General features: G+C 36.5%; 1 protein-coding gene across 4 annotated transcripts in view; it reads left to right on the top strand.

Moving 5' to 3' along the window:
• The window catches only part of Ssh (Protein phosphatase Slingshot), an 87,600-nt gene that overhangs the window by 62,699 nt on the left and 8,117 nt on the right, over window positions 1-16,784 (top strand). For 2 of the 4 annotated variants that reach the window (XM_076768638.1, XM_076768640.1), the window contains 3 exons: window positions 14,956-15,150; window positions 15,233-15,502; window positions 15,627-16,183. In XM_076768638.1, coding sequence (XP_076624753.1) covers window positions 14,956-15,150; window positions 15,233-15,502; window positions 15,627-16,183 — 1,022 coding nt within the window. Of the gene's footprint in view, window positions 1-13,253; window positions 13,347-14,955; window positions 15,151-15,232; window positions 15,503-15,626; window positions 16,184-16,784 lie in introns of those variants that run through there. The other 2 variants (XM_076768641.1, XM_076768639.1) reach the window with 2 other exon arrangements.

The raw sequence follows: 16,784 nt of genomic DNA on the forward strand, positions 1-16,784 counted from the left end.
TGTCTAAACAAGCCAAGAAAGGGATACAGCTGCATCCTCACTTGGGTTGAAACTCTGTTGTATTTATTTAGCAAATAAATGGTCAACAGGATGTAAGGTCTACTCATATACCTCGTCTGCGACCGAACTGCCAGGAAACATCGTACATTTCCTGAAACATTGCTCGCCGAACATTCTTCGGTTAGCCTATTTTAGAATGGCCGGAGTCGTAGTCCGGTTTTTGTTCTCTCTGGCATAAAAGATATCGAGTTTGCCGGTTTTCAGGTCGCGCCGGTAACAGGTTTGGGCGTGGTGAGCGTACAGCTAAATATTCTTCTTTATCGTCTGTGCAAAACGATCCATTGCCTGTTCCAATCTACTCTAAACGTTGATTCTAATTACGGAATGTAATTTCCTCGTGTGTGTGCGTGCGTGTGTGTGTGTTTTTTTATGGGACTGATTAACGCGGAGCTGAACGCGATCGAATGGGAGCAGGAAGAGCTCTCGGATTAACGGAGGAATCAATGAACCTTCGCGAGCCGCGAACTGGTTTTCAACCAGATGACGTAGACGTTGACACAAAGTGACACCTCGATCGTTGATAAGACCACCGATATTCGATGTTGAACATTCTCGATCGTCGGCCAGATTCTCCGGACGAGTTCCACGGGTTCAAAATCGTCCGAAACGCGGGGAAAAACGAAGCAAAAATTGCATTTTTCTAAGTAACGAATATTGTACAAATTATACATCAGTTGCTATATCATTAGGTAATAGTTCAAGGTACAAAGAGAAAATCTGAGTACAAACTTGTTAAATCATAGTTTTATGTTAACTTTTATTGATTCAAACGATTTGAAAGGTAACGAGAATTTATTGAGTCTGCCTTTAATGAGTACACTTTGGAACACCTTTTTTATATCTTTAAAATATCATAATTACTAAACGGATTGGAGGATTTTAATGTTTCAAAATACAAACAACGCGAATTTTAATGAGGAATATGTAGAAATTCTAACAATATTGAAAACGTTATTCCTTGACACCGTAAAGTGAAAAAAACCCCATAAAAATGGTCCAATTTTCAAACGGCCATAATTCCTACAATAGTGAATATATTTCAGTGAAATTTTTTTCTGAAGTAGAACCCATGGGTACCTACAAAAAAGTATTAGACAACTTTTCTATAGAGCGTCAAACAAATTTATTAAAAATAAAAAACGAATTTTTAAGAAAAATCGACGGGGTGTAGGTGCCTAAATGTTTCGGGCGAAAAAAAAAATTTGGAATCGTTCTGAAAAAATTATTTTTAGTTGCAGAGGTTAATTACAATCATTTTTTATGAATAAACATGAATAAAATCCTACGTACTTTCGAGAAAAAAAATTCCTAACCGAAAATCTAATGTGAGGCCGGAAATGGTTCCCCAAAATTTCATTTATATCTTTAAAATATCATAACTTCTGAACGGATTGGACGATTTCGATGTTTAAAAAAGCAAACAACGCGTATTTTAGTGAAGAATATGTAGAAAATGCAAAAATATTCGGAAAGTTGTTCCTTGACACCGTAAAATGAGAAAAATCCAATAAAAATGGTCCAATTTTCAAATAGCCATAACTCCTACAATAGTGAATATATTTCAATGAAACTTTTTTCTCAAGTAGAGCCTATGGGTACCTACAAAAAAATATTAGACTACTTTTCTGTAGAACGTCAAACAAATTTCCTCCATCAACAAATCAGTATTCTTGATTTTCGTCTAATTTTGGCCTCTAGAATCTCCCATTAAAATTTTTCCCTGGGGTGGCTGAACACCCTGTATACCACCTGCACACTATAGTCCCTCCTGCATACACATAATTTAAATAAAATATTATATTTTCAATATAAAAATAATATATCAACATATTTATAAATATTTCATTGGAAATATAAAAAATTTAAATTAAATCATTAACAATAATTTACCAACTGGAGAAGACTGAATAATAATTAATGAAATATTAATTTTATTGTAAGAATTATTTAACAAAGAATGAAAGTTGAATATTTTTTTGATTTTATAACACAAAAGTGTATACATTTATTTTTATTTCAAGGGAAATTTTCTTTTCCTATGGACTTGTTGCTTTCTTAAGAATTGAAAACGTCGTTTCATTAATTTCGAAAGTGGCGCAAGTCCAATCATGTCTATCAAAAACGTATTATTTCTTAAATAATTTTAATTATGCTAATTGGGATGATAAATTTGACACCCTTAGAAACCCACAAACATTATTCTACCATGTCATTTGTTACCCATATTTTTAAATTTAATCCAACGCAAACCCTTCGATATCTTAATTCGAACATAAAAGGACTTACGCCATTTAAAAAATAAACGGCTCATTTATCCGTTCCCTTTATAGAAAACTGCGATTTTGTAAAAATCCAGACGAGTACAGTTTTTACAATTTTGCGAAACTTAAAAGTTTTGCATGGAAACGATTTTTGCGCCGCGAAACTCGGCCGATTGTCGGTTCCGACGATCAGTTCCGATCCTTCGATGTCGAATCTCGATCGCCTCGCATCATTAGGTCATTCCTCTGCGTTCGGCCAACCGATCCTGTATCTCGTTTTCACTTTTTGTTAGAGAAATCGCTGTGTCCCGGCTACTGGCGTGCCGTACGTACCGAATACTTTCGCGACGAGTACGAAAAAGAAAAGAACGAAGAAAAAATGTGCCGCTTTCCCATTAAGAGAGAAAAGCTGGAAATAAATATCTTGCCAACGACTTCCTAGTTAGTAATATCGTACCATGTGGTAGTGTTCCTTGGACATGGCGTAACCCGTTCACCTTATTTGCGGACAGGTTTCCTTTAACTCGTTCCCATCGTACGAAATAATTAAAATACCCTTATCGACAAACTGTTTTTTTTTTATTAGGTCGAAGGTACCGTTAATGCAACCTAGCAAAAGTCGAATAGCCGTCGATCGAAGTACAATTCATATTTAAAAAATTCCACTCGAAATTATAAAGTTCCTATCTTTGAAAGAAAACAATTACATTTTTTAAATATACCGACGAAACTCTTTAATTTTGATTGAACTGATCGATGCAGTTTTTTAATATCTATAACAGAGTACTGAGGTACTTGTGCCCTAAACTTAACCCCTTGACGTGCGATTCAGTTTCAAATAATTCGTCAAACCTACGCTATTTAATTTTGTTTAGATTCGTTTGTACGAGGAATGGCCACGAAAAAGAATACATTTGCTTTATGAATACTTCGTAAATGTAAAAATGTGTCGATGACGAGCGAGTAGCCTTATGATTGTGAAACTTGACAAGAACTTATAACGAGTCAGGCTCGTCATGGTACGATAAGGGTTAATACCAGTGTCAGTGTAATGGAGTCTGAAATTCGTAAAATTGACGGATTCGCAAATCTAGCTTCGAATCATCAAAAATTCTGATAGTGTGTTAGATTCGTCGAAGTTTTTAGTTATCGGTGTTTTGCAATAAATGTGATTGTCGAAGGAATCGTTTTTATCGTGACTCGATCAGTGGGCGTGAACTGGTAACGGCTTTCCAAACTGGTTCTGCCTATTAAGCCGACAGACGTCGATGGATAACAACAGGTTGCGTCCCGTCGCATTATCACAATAATACAGAGTCGAGTACGGTGATAATGGCAGCTGGTGAAACCCATGGCGGACCGTCGTTCAATCACGCCCATCATTCTACAAATTATATTCGCGAATATCGAATGAAAATTTCAGATCCAAAACATCTGGGTCACTGAATCAAAATGATTCTAATTATTACCCCCAGAATTCACGTTCTTTGTCAATATTTCTGTACAAATAAGAATTTAATTAAATTTATCTATTTAAAGTTACTGTTCTCCCAAAATTAAGATGAGAAATATTTTAATTCTGCAACAAATATGTTTTTAGAATTTTTCATTTTCAACCAGGGCTCCAAAATGAAGGTGTCTCGAAGACACGATTAAGTTCCTATGAATGTATTTGTTAGAATCTATTTGGGAGGGTTGGAAAAAAATTTTGTGCAATTTAGTCGAATTTTATTCTCGAATATCGAATGAAAATTTCAGATTTAGATCATCAGGGTCACAGGGTCAGAATCATTCTATTTATTACCCTTATAATTCACGTTCTTTGCCAATATTTCTGTACAAATAACTATTTACTTTAATTTGTCTATTTAAAGTTACTGTTCTCTCAAAATTAAGATGAGAAATATATCAATTCTGTAAAAAATATTTTTTTTTTGATTTTTCTCTTTTAACCAGAGCTTCAAAATGGAGGTCTCTCGAAGTTATGATCTAGTTTCTATGTATGAATTTGTTAGGATCTGTTTGAGAAGACTGGGGAAGAATTTTATGCAATTTAGTCGAATTTTATTCGTGAATATCGAATGAAAATTTCAGATCCAGAACATCTGGGTCACTGAATCAAAATGATTCTATTTATTACCCAAAATTCACGTTCTTTGCCAATATTTTTTATACAAATAACCACTTACTTAAATTTATCTATTTAAAGTTACTGTTCTCTCAAAATTAAGATGAGAAATATATTAATTCTGTAAAAAATATGTTTTTTGGATTTTTCACTTTTAACCAGAGCTTCAAAATGGAGATCTCTCAAAGTATTAAGATCTCATAAGTTATCATAGATCTCTAGTTTCTATCTATGAGTTTGTTAGGATATGTTTGAGAAGTCTAGAAAAAATTTTTGTGCAATTTAGTCGAATTTTATTCGCGAATATCGAATGAAAATTTCAGATTCAGAACATCTGGGTCACAGGGTCAGAATGATTCTATTTATTACCCCCAAAATTCACGTTCTTTGCCAATATTTCTGTACAAATAACTATTTACTTAAATTTATCTATTTAAAGTTACTGTTCTCTCAAAATTAGGATGAGAAATATATCAATTCTGTAAGAAATATGTTTTTTGGATGTTTCACTTTTAACCAGAACTTCAAAGTGGTGGTTTCTCAAAGTTATGATCTAGTTTCTATGTATGAATTTGTTAGGATCTGTTAGAGAAGACTGGGGAAGAATTTTATGCAATTTAGTCGAATTTTATTCGTGAATATCGAATGAGAATTTCATCAAGGACATTTGGGTCAAAGAAGAAAAATGTGGGTTTTCAAGGTGTCTCGGGGAACGACAATCGTAACTAGCGGCATAAGGGTGTCGGTTAGATCGTTATCGACAGTAGTTAATGCTCTGACCAGCCACTGTTGATGTCACTGGCTGTTCTCGGCCGCACTCTCTCGCATGCTGAAGTATAATAGTTTCCATTCCTTTCACTGTTGTGACTACAACGTAGAACAGGTTGGAGGGATATACGGAATCGTACACGTAGCTCGTTCTGCTTCGGAGAATAACCGCTGGCGAGATGTGCTGTCATGATCTAGATATATTCAGCGGATCGTTATACCGAACGATCCAGAAAAATCGTTAATAAACAGGGAACATCCAGTCCTTTCGAAGCGATTTTACAAGCAGCATCGAAAGTACTTGAGATTCTTTTTAAAATTTACGACAGATAAATAATGATAATTCGTGTAGTTCGTGTGGATTATACACCTTTACGTTCCAGCGAACCTAATTTATTTACCGTCGTTTAATTTCTTAATCGATTTAGCCAAAGTCGTTTCAGACAAGTTCTACAGAATTACTACTGCGTACGACGAATCTCAAGTGTCTAGATTACAGTATTTAAAGTCCACCTGACCAAATTCAGGACTTGTTCGATCCCTCCTATAATCTACTTACCAAGAATCGTTTCGAATAGTGTTCTAAAGATAAGTATTGCAAGATCGAACAGTTCCTAAACTCAAGTGTCCAGACTGTAGTACTTAGGGGGATTACGTTGGCTTTGAATGATCCAGTCAACGACGCAAGGATTGCTTTCCAATCTGAAATAACCTGAATGATAGGCCGGACCTATAACCTCGAAGCATACCTTCACTTTCGATTATCACGAGACGGCGAAGCTCAATGGCCATTCGACGTTGTAAATGGTGACCAACGACAGCAAAGTGGACACGATCGTTGGCAACTTTCACGGTTGTTCTACGACGAGCCTATACGTTTATTTCTGGCGAGATTGTTCTACTTTTGTGGCGCACCCGTAAAATCCAACGGCTCCGCGAGCCATCCTGGCTGAGAACTACGAATACCGGAGCGTGTTCGATGGAACTTGGTAAAATTACGTTTCTTTACGATTCCACCGGTAAATTTACTTTGCTCCGAATACGAGCGCCGGTCGTTTCTCGAAACGCGTTACGGTGTGATTCGCAGAAATTTTTCAACGTCTGCGGTCTTTTCTTGCCGAATATAAACGGTTAAACGCGTTGGTCAACCGTTACCTGCACTTTCCTCGATCCACGCCAGCTCGTAAAAGTATCGAGAATTGTTTGTACAAATCCGTGCTGTCGAAACTGAAATCTCTTTCTTTCACTATTAACCAATTAACTGTTTCTGACGAGTATACTCGTCATGGAAAAAGTGTAAAATTTTTTGCTAAGGCGAGTATAATCGTCATAAAAAAAGTGCAAAATTTTGTGTTATGACGAGTATATTCGTTATGAGTAATAAGTAGTGCCAATTTGCAGTTTAAATTGAAATTTTAGTGAAAACTAAAATATATTCGTAAACTTCAAGATGTTTGAAATATTTTAGGGCGCGATGAAATAAAAGGAACAAATAAAAGTTTATAAATAATTAATATAAAAAAAACCGTATTCAGGGTGTTCGGCCACTCCTGGGAAAAATTTTAATGGAGGATTCTAGAGACCAAAATAAGACGAAAATTTAGAATACCAAATTGTTGATGGAGGCTTCGTTAAAAAGTTATAAACAATTAAATTTAAAAATTTCAAATCGTTCTGGAAAAATTATTTTCGGTTGCGGGACTGAATTACAATCATTTTTGGTGAATACACATATCTCTGAAATCCTACTCACTTTCGAGAAAAAAATTCGAGAAGATGTGACATTTTTCGTCAAAAAACAATTTTTTCAAATCGTTCTAAAAAAATTATTTTCGGTTACGGTGGTCGATCGCAATCATTTTTGGTCATTACACATACCCCCGAAATCCTGCGCATTTTCAAGAAAAAAATTCCTTACCGAAAATATAATTTCTGGCCAGAAATGTTATCTCGAAATTAGATGCGAATCTTTAAATCGTCATAACTTCTGAACGGATTGGACGATTTTAATGTTTAAAAAAGCAAACTACGCGGATTTTGATGGAGAATATGTAGAAAATGCAAAAATATTCGGAAAGTTGTTCCTTGACACCGTAAAATGAGAAAAATTCAATAAAAATGGTCCAATTTTCAAACAGCCATAACTCCTGCAATAGTGAATGTATTTCAATGAAACTTTTTTCTGAAGTAGAGCACATGGGTACCTACAGAAAAGTATTAGACAATTTTTTTGTAGGGCGTTAAACTAAATTACTAAAAATGAAACAGGAATTTTTAAGAAAAATCGACACGGGGTAGGTGCCTAAATTTCTCGGCGAAAAAAAAAAATTTCAAATCGTTCTAAAAAAATTATTTTTAGTTCCGACGGTCAGTTACAGTCATTTTTGGTGAATAGACATACCCCTGAAATCCTACCCACTTTCGAGAAAAAAATTAGCATAAATGCCTGGATCTTAACCCCTTAACGTTCATGCCCAAGTCTGACTGCTTTGAAAAACGATATTTGTTTAATCTAATGGTTTAAGAGATGATAATATTTGTTTTCTTTCAATTTATGCGTTGGATACAACATTGTAAGTAACAAAAACCGCATTTTTAGAAACAAAACCAGTAAAGAAAACTGATCATTCTTGGTTAACCCGAAAAATATGAGTGTTAAGGGGTTAAGGAGACAAGAACTGAGAAGATATCCAGAAAAGATTTTATGTTTCAACTCGCATGGCTCCTATTTTGGTTAAAAAACTTTATTCTAACCTAACATATATTGTTTTAAAGCCTATATTTCAAAAACGCAATTATTTTTGCACCAGTACGGTATAAACGTCGATAAATAAGAATAAAGTCGATACGAAAATCTGTAAAATTATCCCAACTCTGCATCGTTGTTTTAAAAATGGTCGTGTTTCAGTTAATTTACTCATCGTTTTATATACCAACAATAATTCCGCGTCTCATACGCGTGTTTCTAAAATGAGTCACCGTCGTCGGTTCAAGGATTGCACAAACGAGTAGCAACGGTCACAGGTAATTACATCGTCTGCTACGCCATGTGCTCGTCTGCTTCGTAAATCGAGACTCCATTGTTTCTTAAATACTCTCGAAATGTTTATCAATGATCGTAACAGTGTTAAATAATCTTCGACAGAAAATTTAGAAAACAGCATTTGTCCGGACGAAACTTGCAACGCCAAAGTTATTACGAGTCATCCTATCCATTGTTCCTGCAAATTTTCTTCTAATAGAATTATGATATGTAATTTGAAGCGATAAGTTAACAATAAAAGTATTACAGGTTTCGAAATTTCTGAAAGAACTTTTTCGAATACTCTAATTGACACGACTAGTAATAAAAATCTGTTTATGGAAACCTTTGTCGTGGAAAGTAAAATTAAAACAATGAGTGTAGTTCCACCCACACCGAAAGAAGAAACTAGAAAATAGAATCAACGTCGAAGTTTGCAGACGGCAACTATTTTTTGAACCTGATTCGAGTCGACATCACGCGATATTTCACTGGTCCAGAAATAAATTTCAAACAAATTTCGTCACCGGTACCCGAGTTTCTTCGGATCTAGGACATAACGGTCCCCATTTTGGCCAGCTCCTTATTCGTATGCAGGATGTGTCCTCCAATGGGCCAATAAAACTTCGCCCAGGTCAAGATCCACTTTCTTCTCAAAGGTCATACTCGCGTTTCCGGTTCTACCGATTCACAGTGATCCAAGATTTATTTCGGGGCCAAAAGACAATCTTCTCGGTCGATTTCGAAGCTTCGAAATCTAAAATATTGTTCACTTAAGGGGGTCTTCGACTATAAAACGCGTTTTTTTTATGCTCTCTTATGTACTTTTTTATAAAGAAACTATGCAAGTTCTTGTATCGGCGTTTCGCATAACAACATAAAGTTCTAGTTGGATTCAGTTACTCACCCTGTATGAAAAACTGTGGACATTGTTTATAATGAAGTTTCCAGCTTGGAAGCTAAGATTAACTGATTCTACTTTGCCAATTGGTACCTGACACGAAATACTAATTTAATTTGAAGTTATTGTCATCACAAAAGAGTAGAAATAATATTAACACTTTGCCTGACTTACTATGATACTAGAAAAATTAATTCTCAAGTTAAGACATCGAGGAAAATAAATTTGGATGGAATTTGTGAATTTTAACAAGGTAAAATAAGTACTGAAATAAATTTTAAGTTATGTAGCTTACAGTAAAGTGAAAGTTTTAATCTTGCAGAATATTATACAATTTTCATCTGGCAGTGAACGAGTTAAGCCGAAAGAACGAAAGACATTGACTTTGCAAGCAACTAAGATAATTTTTTAGTGTTATACATTGTTTCTGCTCTCGATTCGATAAAAAAATTTCAACTTGTGCACATGTTGCTCCGTTGCCATTAGCCATGGTTTTAGGTGGGCACGAAACGTGTGGTGTTGGCTGATCTTCTTTGTCTCTTCATCCGCGATCTGTCTCGAGGCTTTTTCTGACTACTGCAGCGTGTTTGGCACCTGTCCAGAATGAAATTCACTAAAGAAAATACGCGCGTGTAACGAAACGTTTCCAGATATGTAACATCAATTGGTACTAAGGTTCCAATCCCATATCATGAAAAACAACCCCACGCCATTAATGAACCACCTCCAAATTTAACCGTTGGTGTGATAAATGATTTTTTGTGTTTCATTTTCCTTTCTCCAGACATTTTGCTTTTTCTTCAATCGTTACATTTCAAATTTTGATTCATCGAACCATATTATCTTTTTCCAGAACAATATCGGCATATTAACCCATTTGAAAATGACAAACCTAAATTGCATAAATTTATATCTGTTGGTGGTGTAAATAAAAACATAAATTTTACTAGAGAGAACATTTACGAACTGTTTTTGACAAAGGAACTTCTTGAACATATCGTAACTGAAACCAATCGATTTGGTGAAAAGGATCCAAGTTTCAAAGAAATTTCTGTAGAGGAATTGCAAGTTTATTTTGCACTCATTATATTGATGTCTATGATGCAAAAACCTACACTGCGAAGTTATTGGAGTACGGACAAGAGCATTGAAACGCCGTACTTCAAAGCAGTGATGCCTCGAAATAGGTTCATGGCAATTTCAAGAAAATTACACTTTGCTAATAATGAACGTTTGCAGCGTGATGATCACTTACATAAAATTAGATTGATAATGGACATGATCGAGAAAAGATTCAAAGAAGTATTCACGCCAAGACGAGATGTTTCCTTGGATGAATCTTTGATGAAATGTAGAAGCAGAATTCCTTACATTCGATATAACAAAACAAAGAGAGCCCGATTCAGATTGAAATGCTACTAGTTATTTGATTCGAGAACAAAATATATATATAATTTTAGGGTTCATGTAAGAAAGGATAAGTGTAAAAAAGGGCTAGCTAGTACGAAAATTGTTCTGGATCTGATGGAAGAAAGTAACTTGTTAGAAAAGGGCCATTGTTTAAATATTGATAACTGGTATAACTCCCTTAATTTATACAGGGTGTTCGGCCAGCCCTGGGAAAAATTTTAATGGGAGATTCTAGAGGCCAAAATAAGACGAAAATTAAGAATATCAATTTCTTGACAGAGGCTTCATTAAAAAATTATTAAAAAATTAAATTAAAAAATTTCAAATCATTCTGAAAAAATTATTTTTGGTTGTGGGGCTCAATTACAATCATTTCAGGTGAATACACATAACCCTGAAATCCCATCCACTTTCGAGAAAAAAATTCGAGTAGGTACTGACATTTTAGACAAAATTAAAAAATTTCAAATCATTCTGGAAAAATTATTTTCAGTTGCAGGGGTCCATTACAATCATTTTTTGTCATTACACATATCCTCGAAATCCTAACTATTTTCAAGAAAAAAATTCCTTATCGAAAATATAATTTCAGGCCAGAAATGTCACTTGAAAATTTCTTGTATATCTTTAAAACGTCATAACTTCTGAACGGATTGGACGATTTCAATGTTTAAAAAAGCAAACAACGCGTATTTTAGTGAAGAATATGTAGAAATTGCAAAAATATTCGGAAAGTTGATCCTTGACACCGCAAAATGAGAAAAACCCCATAAAAGTGGTCCAATTTTAAAACAGCCATAACATCTGCAATAGTGAATATATTTCAATGAAACTTTTTTCTGATATAGAGCTCATGGGTACCTATAAAAAAGTATTAGACAACTTTTCTGTAGGGTGTCAAACACAATTACTAAAAATCAAAAACCAATTTTTAAGAAAAATCGACGAGTGTAGGTGTCTAAATTTTTCGGCGAAAAAAAAAAATTTCAAATCCACCCACTTTCTATAAAAAAATTCAGTAGGAGCGGAACTTTAAACGTTAATAACTTTTTAATGAAGCCTCCATCAACAAATTAGTATTCTTGATTTTCGTCTTATTTTGGCCTCTAGAATCTCCCATTAAAATTTTTCTCAGGTATGGCCGAACACCCTGTACAATAAATTGTATAAATTTAAAACAAATGTTTGTGTCACGTTGAGAATAAATAGAAAACATGTCCAAAGCTTTAGAAAGTAAAACATTAAAACGAGGTGAAGCAACTGTACTACAAAGTAAAAATATATCCGCAATAAAGTGGAAAGACAAAAAAAGATGTCGACATGTTATCAACAATGTATAACCTATAGTTTGCCTCTCCTTGCTGATAGGGGGAAACAAAACTACAAAACTAAAGAAAATATTGTGAAGCCAACAGTTGTTTTAGACTATAATAAAAATGTGGGTGGAGTTGACAGAGATGATCAACTTCTCAGCAAATTTCAGTGGGAATAAGGTGTCGCGAAGACCTTCTCTCCTTGCCCTTGCCCCGTTTAGTTTGTAGGTGCCTAGCCAACAAGTCATCACTGGATAGTAGTAGGGTCTCCATAACCACGAGAGATACATTTTTGTCCTATTCACGGCTAGTATTTTGAGCGTACGATTACGTCAATGCCTCCCAGTCTTGTCTTATCCTACTCTGTCCCTATACGTTTCGTTCACGTCCTTTGCCACGCGATGGAATTGTAGTTGTGAGCAACTCAGCCAGTAATGACAATGCGTTTGAGAGCAGGCGTCGCTATTACGCTACGGCCAATCAGCGTGCGTAGCCATCAAGTCATCACTGGATAGTACATGTGTTAACAGTTTAAATTTTAATGTTCGTGATTCGATTCTAGTGATGTACTTACGGTGTTCAATGTTCTTACTTGTTCTTATCGAGTTCTGATAGTGTTCTAACTTCTAAGATTCAGTGTTGCCAATCAAACCTCTGCCCATCCCTCGTTGGGCTAGTCCTCAGAAATTCGAAATCCCACTCACTAAGGGTGGTGCAGGGGTAGGTGTCCGCGGTCCCAAAGTATGGTTTTTTAACGACTTTACAGTACGGCAATTTGCATTGTACCATAAGGTACAAAAAGTTGCCAAATTGCTGATTAAGTAATTTAAACTAAATAAGGTGTACGTTAAATTGATAATTAAGTAATTTAATTAATATTAACTAGATAAGGTCCGTTAATAAATGTTGGAATTCCCAACAATTTGTTTTTCTATCTTTTTCTATGGACTTATTGAACGACCCTCGTACGATTACAGTCGCGTAACGAACATTCCCCGACGACATCGAATTGAATTCACAGTCCCGAGCAATCGGTTCGTCATTGCTTGCTTCACAAGCCGTTCCATTTAGGATCAGCCGATGACGCGACTCATTATAATTACGATGCTACGCCTCGGGCTTCAGTCTCTCTCGTGCTGTTGTCCTCATCTGTTGCGCAAACCGTCGGAACATCGACTTTGTTAATAGCTCGTGGTTTGGCATGGTGTTCACACGGAAGCGCTCGATACCGAACCACTCGTACAGAAATCGAATCCCTCGTTTCGCGCGACATCGACGAATCATCGCCAGTGACTGTCGAAAACCTGATATTCGAACGGATTTCTAATTCCACCAGACGTAAAATGAATTTATCGTTTTTTACGACGTCGTCGATTTTTATTTCGATCCGACCAGTTATTCCCAGGAAGAGTTGAACTTTCTATCGTCCCGAGGCCATTCGAAGCTGAGACGATCGAAAACTGTCGATGTATTATTTTTTACAGTAAGTGCGATTCTAGAAATTTAAAAATACTCCATTTTGTCTGTATTTTATCTAGAATTTTTCTCTTTCTAATCTTCGTGCATCAAACAAGTGGAGAATCACAGTTTAAAACTAGTTTCTAGTGTCTGGAAGGAAGTTTTAAACAATCATTTTGTCATCGTACGATTCTAGATTTTCCCTAGATCCCTAGAAGAGGGATTGTCGATCGAAGCTAGTGGCGTTAGACAGTATTTAGCTAAACTGTCGACAATATCGACACCGGTTAAATATGTGCTCGTTACGTAAAATATTTAATTGTAAATCCGTGACTGTACTCGTCGATGGGCATCGTTGACTGTTACGCAAAACTCTCTGAAAACACGTCATCAGACACGAAGAACGAACTTGACGCTCCGTCAACCGGCCTCTCTGGTGGTTTGCGCCCTGAGAAAGCCGGAAACAGTTTTATCTAATCACGTTTAGACGCGAAAGGGGAACAACTACTTGGCGATCTAAGAACATCGGTCTCCATCTGAAGATAGCGATACAAAAATAAACTGCTTTTAGGCGTTCCTCCTGCCGAATAGAAGCTAAATAGAATATTTAATTTTAAATTCGCCACTGAATTTTTTCCGAATCGATGTAAGATAATCGAGTCCCTAGTTATTTTATAATTTTTCCAAATCTTCTAATACGATCGATCATGGTGGAAATCACCAAGATAATTTCCAAACTTGGTGGTCGTACTGAAAACTAGAAGCCAAATTCGATACGATGTTTCCTTAAAAATAGTTGATTTTTCTAATGTCTATAATAATTTATTACTCGAGGAATATAAGAGTGACTGCCAAAGCACATCCAACAGTACCATCCTTGACGAAGTATTTTTAAACGTCCGCGATGAAAGTTCACCTTTAAATTCATTTGGTTGGTAAGCCTTGCAGTCTTGTTTCGTAGGCAATGACATAACACTTGCGAAACACTTCGACACTTAGATTTAAGATCGTCTACTCCTTGATCTGCTAGAACAGAAGAATTCACTCTAAACCACTCGCCAATAACAAAATGGTAACCGAATTCTACCGACTGATTGCAATTTAATTGTGCAAACGTGTAAGCAATTCTCTAGCCTCAAAGAATTTGAAAGGAATACCAACAATATTAATTATTCTTGTTTACGATTATCAACAAAAATTAAGGTTGAACAAATAACGATACATAGGCATTAGAAAAAAAAGTTTCACTGATAATGGCAGATGAATATTACAAAAATTAATACTTATGAAATGATATCGATGGCCCGCCATAAATGTTATATTGTTCTTTGGTATAATGGCCTCCATGTCAAGCAGTAACTTAAGTTTAAATTTTCAGTAAGAAAAACGAAAAAAGTCACAAACCGATTAGTTTTCCTCTAGTATCATGACTGTGTTTCGTTCGTGGTTGACCAGTCAGTCTTTCGACGGGAAATTGTCATCCATTTTTTTCCTGTTCGAGGAACAATCTTTTGATCGGTGTAACGGGAGTTAGTTTTGATCGATACACTTCCAAGTTACGGGGCTAGACGAAATGCAAAGAACGAAACCAACTGGACTTTGGTCTAACAATCTGATTTTTGATTCCTTCCCAGGTCGGCGTTGCAGACGCTGCATAAGGTATCGAGTAAGGCTCGAGAACAAAACTATTTCCTGGGTGGCTTGTCGCACGATTGGGTCAGTTACTATGAGCAACGAATCGAGAGTGATCGCTCGTGTCTCAACGAGTGGCATGCTATGGACAACTTGGAGTCCCGAAGACCACCGTCACCGGACAGCGTGCGCACTAAGTGAGTCTCGATCAGAACTTAACTCGAATATATCAAACGGCAAAGGATCTACTACATAGAATTTGTACTTTCGTTACCGTAGGCCCAGAGAAAGGGACGAGACTGAGCGCGTGATCCGGTCAACGTTGAAGGAAATCATGATGTCCGTAGATCTCGACGAAGTAACCTCCAAGTACATTCGAGGTCGCCTCGAGGAAGACCTCGACATGGATCTCGGGGAGTTTAAGCCATTCATTGATCAAGAGATGCTCACCATTCTGGGTCAGATGGACGCGCCGACTGAAATATTCGATCACGTTTACCTAGGAAGCGAGTGGAACGCGAGTAACTTGGAGGAACTTCAAAAGAATGGGTGAGTTTCTTCCCTTTATCGTCCCAAATATCTCGACGACAGAATTATTTTGAATTTTATTATCGAATCGATCGTCTACGATCCCTAAAGTCTTTTAAGCCTATTGTAATCGTTGTCTGTCCAGTGTCAGGCATATTCTGAACGTTACTAGGGAAATCGACAACTTCTTTCCCGGGATGTTCACGTATTTGAACGTACGTGTCTACGACGACGAGAAGACAGACCTACTAAAGCATTGGGACGACACGTTCAAGTACATCACCAAGGCAAAGAAAGAAGGTTCCAAGGTACTAGTACACTGTAAGATGGGAGTATCCAGATCTGCCTCGGTGGTGATCGCCTACGCGATGAAGGCGTACAATTGGGACTTCTCTCAGGCCTGGAAACACGTGAAAGACAAACGGAACTGCATCAAGCCTAATAACAGTTTCCTGATACAGCTGGAGACTTATCAAGGCATCCTAGATGCTATGAAGAACAAGGAGAAACTTCAGAGGTCAAAGTCTGACACCAATTTGAAGTCCCCTACCTCGGCGAAGAGTCAGTCCAAGAAAGAGGAGAAGTCTGGCAACGTAGACAACGGGTTACAAATTACTTCGGGCTTGGAGTTGAAGAAGACCAGCCAGAGGCCGAAAAGTTGGTCGCCAAACGTGAAAATCGCCGAAAATATGTTGCCACCTGGTACGTAGTCAAATTTTATCCCTCCATAGACTGAGTTTGTTTCTTCTTCGGTCGGTACTCGTTTTTAAATTGTAGTAAACACCAGTGTACTTGAAATTTTCGCCCAGGTCTGATCTACAAGAAAAGTGCAAGGCCTTCGGGTAACCGATTTAGTTCAAATTTTATACGTGGGTAGATTTCGTTTCCCTTTTTATGAAGATATAAATGTAAAGGAGTAAGAAACCTTTAATTGTAAATATTTAAAAAACTATTGAAAGTTTGCCTATGTAGCGGCCATTGTATTACCACTACGCTCTTGTTATAGTATGAACGGAAAGGAATGCAAGGATAATTTTAAGCTTTCTATTAGGGTAAGAACGGATATATATTCGAGGGAGTCGATGTCAAAATGTTCAGTCTGTTACACTTAGTCGGTAAGACTCAGTCATTGTTCAGTCTGTTGAACACGGTCAGTGTAACACAGTCAGTCGGAACATTTAGTCAATTTCATTGACAATTTCAAATATTATTAAAAAACCTACGTGTGGTTACACCCCTCACTCAGCAATAAACTTTATAATTGGGGGTAGCTAGTTGGAGTGTTATTTGACTACCAGCCCCC

This window comes from Colletes latitarsis, chromosome 7 (assembly GCF_051014445.1).
Source record: "Colletes latitarsis isolate SP2378_abdomen chromosome 7, iyColLati1, whole genome shotgun sequence".
Classification (NCBI taxonomy): Eukaryota; Metazoa; Arthropoda; class Insecta; order Hymenoptera; family Colletidae; genus Colletes; species Colletes latitarsis.